This window comes from Hipposideros armiger, unplaced genomic scaffold (assembly GCF_001890085.2).
Source record: "Hipposideros armiger isolate ML-2016 unplaced genomic scaffold, ASM189008v1 scaffold_298, whole genome shotgun sequence".
NCBI classification, from domain to species: domain Eukaryota; kingdom Metazoa; phylum Chordata; class Mammalia; order Chiroptera; family Hipposideridae; genus Hipposideros; species Hipposideros armiger.
In genome coordinates, this window is record NW_017731648.1 from 1,108,604 (window position 1) to 1,115,084 (window position 6,481).

The 6,481-nt window shown below is 44.2% G+C and overlaps 1 protein-coding gene across 1 annotated transcript in view; it reads left to right on the forward strand.

Moving 5' to 3' along the window:
* LDLR (low density lipoprotein receptor) overlaps positions 1-6,481 on the forward strand; it is a 43,848-nt gene that overhangs the window by 8,169 nt on the left and 29,198 nt on the right. Inside the window, exons 2-3 of the mRNA XM_019659237.1 lie at positions 2,335-2,457; positions 3,328-3,450. Coding sequence (XP_019514782.1) covers positions 2,335-2,457; positions 3,328-3,450 — 246 coding nt within the window. The remainder of the gene's footprint in view (positions 1-2,334; positions 2,458-3,327; positions 3,451-6,481) is intronic.

Genomic DNA, 6,481 nt, shown 5'->3' on the forward strand with positions numbered 1-6,481 from the left:
AAAAAAAAAAAAACTTAAAATAATAAAATAAAATAATAAAATAAAGAGAATAACAAGGGAAAAGAAACATCTAAATATATAAAAAGACTATATATGACACAGCTTGTAAGAGCTTGGTCCTTCTTCGTTCCAGAATAAAGAAGGACGGGCTTCTCTCAGGGGCAGGAAGAATCATTCAAGTATTTACTTTCTCCAGTTCTTTTTTGTCCGGAAGGTTCTCCCAGGACCATATGGAATCACTTTCTGGAGATGTGATTTCTGTTTCAAGTATGATGCATGCATGAATTACCTTTGTGCAAAATTTTGCACCTTTTGCAGAAATTTGTGGCCAAATTTTCCACAAACCATTAAACAATTTTCTTGGTTATGGCTAACATTCAAAATTAATTGATAAATAGAAAAGCTTTCTTGGGCCGGCCTAGTGGCTCAGTTAGTTAAGAGCACGAGCTCTGAGCAACAGGGTTGCCAGTTCGATTTCCACATGGGCCAGTGAACTGCACCCGAGCTGAGCTGCCGCTGAGCTGCCAACAGGTGGCAGGATGGCTCAGCTGGTGAGAGCACATGCTCCTAACAACAAGGTTGCCAGTTTGACTCCCGCATGGGATGGTGGGCTATGCCCACCCGCAACTAAGATTTAACAGGCACCTTAAGCTGAGCAGCTGCGAGCTGCTAATGGGCAGCCAGATGGCGACTGGACTTGGAGCTGAGCTAGCTGCGCCCTTCACAACTAAGTCTGAAGGACAACAACTTGGCTGTGCCCCTTCCCCAATTCCCCAATAAAATTTTAAAAAAGAAGAAAATAGAAAAACCTTCTCAATCGTCTTACAAGGATAATGAAACATATAAGTAATATAGCCATCAATCAAAAATTATGTTTTACATACTATTTGCCTATAGAACATCTGACTCATCAGGTAAATCCTGCTTCCAGCAAGATGTATTGTTTTTGTCTTATTTCCTTATTTATTCAGTATAAAGCTTGTTGAGATAAGTTGGATCAGAATTTTTATTGGCCTCATTGTTTTAGTTTGCATAGGAAATCAAAGTTTATACTTCAGGATTAAAAGATTTTTGTATGTCAACTGTAATTATATATACATATAGTCATGGGACATGGAGTAGAGAGTGGGAATGGAATCAATGGAATTGTAATAGATAAGCATGTTATCGGGGGTGGGAGGGCAGTACATGGGGGCAGGGGGGTTGTTACTTTGTGAGGGTGAAAAGGATAACTATTGCATTGTTCTGTACACCTGAAACTAACAATAAAAAAAATTAAAAAATAAAAGATTTTTATTACCAGGTATCACCCACCAATCAATAAAAGTTTGCTGTGATTCCAGTTCACACATAGCAATGCATTCTAAATCAAAGCATAATACCTAAAACAAAATGCAGTCAATATAATTTTGATCTCCTTTCCCAGGTGCAAAAATCATGTATTTTAGGAAATTTCCCAAACACTTGCTTTGTCCTCATTTTTATGTAAAAATCTGAGTCTTTCTTTTTCTAGAAAAACTTTTCTCTTATTATATCTAAGGCTACTGTTTCTGTTCCATTTCTTTGGATCTGACCTTCAGATATACCAGGGGTGCCAAAAAAATGTATACAAGTGGACACTTTGGTCAAGTTCGCCATAATAGAAGTGTCTGGATGCTGATGGTAACCACTTTGAGCACCTCTTGTAATTGTAGAAGTCAAGTGTGACTTGTATTCATCTTTTGATATCAGTATATATTATTACAATTTTAATACACTTTTCCTCTTAAAATGTGTATGCATTTTTTTGGCACCCTCTGTATGATTATTTTTGCTGTGGGATCTCTGCTCTATGGTCTCCACATTAATTTCTCATCATTTTTTTCTTTTTCTATTTCCACTACCTACTGGAAAAATTTCCTCAAGTTTTAATGATTTTTACAGTGTCGATTTTCCTTATTACTGTTTCCAATACAGGTATGTAATATGTTAAATAATTTTGTTATTAATGTGAACAGGAGTTCTAATATTTTATTCCCATATCCCAGTGGATTCATACTTTGGATTCAATAACAATTACACATTTTTGACAAGTCTCTCTCTCTCTCTCTCTCTCTCTCTCTCTCTCTCTCTCTCTCTCTCTCTCCCTCTCTCTCTCTTTCTCTTTTTGCATCCTCTGCTATATTTTTGGTTCATGAAATTTAATTTGTTGTGCATGTTTCATTTCCTGGGAATCACACTTGCAAAGGGTTGTATTTCTGGTTCATTCTTCAGTTGGTAAGAAACAGACACAGGTAGCGCAGTCAGTTTCTGACCTTAGCATTGAACCTTCCTTCCCCTTTCCTTCTCCCTCAGTGGAAGATAAATGTGAAAGAAATGAGTTCCAGTGCCAAGATGGGACATGCATCTCCTACAAGTGGGTTTGCGACGGGAGCGCAGAGTGCAAGGACGGTTCGGATGAGTCTCAGCAGACGTGCAGTGAGTCCCGTTTGGGCGTGACACCCATCCCAACATTTTTTGATGATAGAGGGTGATAGATAAGTTGGAAATTGACCATCAGATTCATGTATTCAACCATGAATTGGGAGATGGGGAGGGAAGATATTGCTAGAACTTCCTTTTAACAGCTCCTTTTTTATAAAAATTGGGGTGAAATTCACGCCACACAAATTTAACCGTTTTAAAGCGACCAATTCAGTAGCATTAATCCATTCACAATGTTGTGTAACCAGCACCTCTATCTCGTTCCAAAACTTTTTCGTCACCTGGCATCTAATTTTTTTTTATTATTTTTTTTAATTGAGGAATTGTGGGGAGGGGAACAGCGTAGAGGAATCGGGGGAGGAGAACAGACAGGTAGACATATTGTTTTTGTTCTTCAGTCTAGTTGTGGAGGACGTCGCTTCACTGGCCCATGTTGGTATGATCATTGTGCTCTTCCGGGGTGAGGCAGATCGGTTGCCGGTCATTGGTCGGCCACTCACAGCGGCTCCCCGCAGCTCACACCGGCTGCCAGCCACTCATGTAGCTCACAGCAGCCCAGCTCCAGGTCCAGCTGTTGTTCATCATCTTAGCTATAGAGGGCGAGCGTCACTGGCCCTTAATGTGGGATCCGAACTGCAGCCCTGCTGCTCAGAGCTGGTGCTCCCAAGCGAGCTCTTAACCAACTGAGCCACTCGGCCAGCCCCTGGCGTCTAATTTTTAACATGCTTCATTAAATTTTGACCTAGGAAGACGGGATTGGCACCCTCTTTCTGAAAACTCTGGGTTCTTCCTTGGCACAGCTAGGACTGGCGAGGCAGATTGGTCTTCCCTTTGAGTTAAGGCTCAGTCCTGTTTCTCCCTCAGTGTCTGTCACCTGCAAGGTGGAGGACTTCAGCTGTGGTGGCCGTGTCAACCGCTGCATTCCTCAGTTCTGGAGGTGTGATGGCCAGGTGGACTGTGCGAATGGCTCAGACGAGCAAGGCTGTCGTAAGTGTGGCACAAGTGGGTTCCGGCTGCTGCCAGAGTTTGTTCTCCCAGCAGCCCTGCCCAAGGTGCAGATCCGCTGCTCTTCACTCAGCTCTGTCTCCTGGAGGCTCGTACCAAGCCCCCCCCCCACCCGTTGAACCCCACCTTGACCGGAAGGCATTGCAGGGGGTAGCAATGGTGCCCCTCTTGGGGTCATCAGTGAGGCTGTCCTTGCTGAGTGCCTGCCTCATGGCACACGCTCCTGTCGGTGAGTCACTATGACCACCGTCAACCACCCCAGGAAGCTAAAGACACAATAGGTGCTCACTCACCAAGACTCACTCACCCAACTAACCACTAAGAGGAGGAAAGCTTCACCATGCTGAGGCTTCTGCAAAGAAACAAGGCCAAGAGTCCTGGAGGGGAGTCCATTTCAGACCTGGGTGTCTGCCTCGGCTCTTTGATTTTATGTAATATTATTGTTTTTTTTCAGTTATACAGATTTGTTTCTTTTTCTTTTTTAAGATTTTGATTGGGGAATTGGGGGGATGGTAACAGCTCTGGGGGATTGGGGGAAAGGGAACAGACAAGTTGCTGTCGTTTTGTTCTTCAGTCTAGTTGTGGAGGGCGTTGCTTCACTGGCCCAAGTTGGCACCATCATTNCAGGAAACTATCTTCCACAAACCCAGACAGCCCTCTATCTTATTGTGTCTAAGGAACTGGCCTTCTCACCACATACCTCAAGGTTAAGTAAGCATCCTCCAGGTGCAGAAAGGAGCAAGATGCAAAACAAGTTATACTACAGTAAAGCCAGCCTGCATGGCTCCCAACAAGTATATTGTAGACGCATCTCTGAAGGAGACAACCTGTTCCCATCAGTGGTTGGGCAATACAGTTATCAGTGTGTGTGACCATAGCAGATTTCAAAGCTCAACTCACGTTTCCCTCTTCCTTCCCTTTCTTCCACTCATTGTCCTTGTCAGATGGACCTTGTAATTCACACTAACCAAGTTCTGTCGAAACACTCCTTGTATTTCTATCACCTCTATCCTCCGTTGGGCGTCCTGGTATCTCTCCTAATCTTATCTAACTGATTTCCTAACCTTTGGCAGGAGCATTGGACTTGAACTTTGAAGACCCAGAGTTTGTTTTCTTTTTAAATTGAGAAATAATTGACATACTGTAAAATGGACAGATATTAAGTGAACAACAGTTCATTGAGTTTTTATGAACATCTATTTCCAAGTAATCATCTCCCATTTGGATATAGAATGTTTCTAGCCTCCCAGAGAGTTTCCTTGTGCCCCCCCCTTTTTTTTTTAAGATTTTATTGGGGAATTGGGGGAGGGGAACAGCGCTGGGGAATCAGGGGAAGGGGAACAGACAAGTTGCTGTCCTTTTTTTATTCTTCAGTCTAGTTGTGGAGGATGTCACTTCACTGGCCCATGTTGGCATTATCATTGCGTTCTTCCCGGCTGAGGCAGATCAGTCGCCAGCCTCTGGACGGCCACTCATGGCAGCTCTTGGCAGCTCACACCGGCTGCCGGCCGCTCACAGTAGCTTAAGGCAGCCCACTGCAGCACGGGCTGCAGCCTACGCCATCGCTGACTCACGGCAGCCCAGCTCTGGGTCGAGCTGTTGTTTGCCATCTTAGCTGTAGAGGGCAGTGTCACTGGCCCTTATGTGGGATCTGAACCGGGGCCCTCTGGCATCCCAAGCCAGCTCTTAACCAACGCGCCACTCGGCCAGCCCTCCTTGTGCCCCTTTCTGTAATTTAATTACCGCCTCCACATACCAAAGGCAGCTGCTTTTGGATGTCCTATTGGATGAACATATTACCTGTCTGTTTTTAAGCTGATATCTGTCATGTCAGCATCTGGGCAGGGCTCCTTTTTGTTCTTGTCTTTAATACTCTCTTGGAAATAGGGACTGATCTTCTCCCCCATTTTACAGACGAGGAAACTGAGGCCCAGAAGGGTTAAGTCAGTTGCCCAAGTCATTCTAGTTAAATGGCCTGGAAAGCCATTTATACCCACGTCTGTCTAACCACCTCACTACACGGCCTCTCAGGGAATCTGCATGAAAGAGCCAGATGAACCATCAAAGTAGACGTGAAAAGGGGGCATACCTTTCTTCCATATCCTTTACTGGATATGCCATATCAGTTTTCTTCCTCTGCCCATGCATATTTGAGAACTCAAATACATATATATATTAAGTAAATAAGTAAAGGGTCAGTAAAGGGGTCAGCTAAGTGGCTCAGTTGGTTAGAGTGCGAGCTCTGAGCAACAGGGCTGCAGGTTCAATTCCCAAATGGGCCAGTGAGCTGTGCCCGAGCTGAGCTACCGCTGAACTGCTGAGAGTGCATGCTCTTAACAAGGTTGCCTGTTCAACTCCCACACGGGATGGTGGACTACGCCCTCCCCTCCCCCACTGGATTGAAAACAGTGACCGGACTTGGAGCTGAGTTTGTGCCCTCCACAGCTAAGACTGAAGGACAACAACTTGACTTGGAGCTGATGGGTCCTGGAAAAACACAATGTTCCCCTCCCCAATTCCCCAATAAAATCTTTAAAAAAAAAAAAAGTCAGTAGATAAATAAGTAGTTATTTACAAGGAACACCAACCCACATGTTTAATTGTGCTCCACAGACTCTAGGGCAGTGAAAGATGACCTTTATACAAGGTCCTCCATAAGTCCTAAAAATGCAGAATATTCCTTGACCGCTGGAATCTGGTCATGGAAAATCATAACCCATCTTACGTTTTCCTGGCATCTTATGGCTGCGATAAAAGCCTGCCTGTCTCTTGTATAAATGTAACACTCTCTGGATAGCAGAACTATTTCCCAGAGTAAACCAGAGGAGAGTAATAAAATCTAGCAAATGGTGTCCAATTTTTCAGGAAGGCGATTTTCAAACTGATGGGTATTTAAAGAGAGTAACAAGGGGGCCCTCCGAGTGGCGCGTTGGTTAAGAGCTGGCTTGGGACGCCAGAGGGCCCCAGTTTGGATTCCACATATGATGGCCAGTGACACTGCCCTCTACAGCTA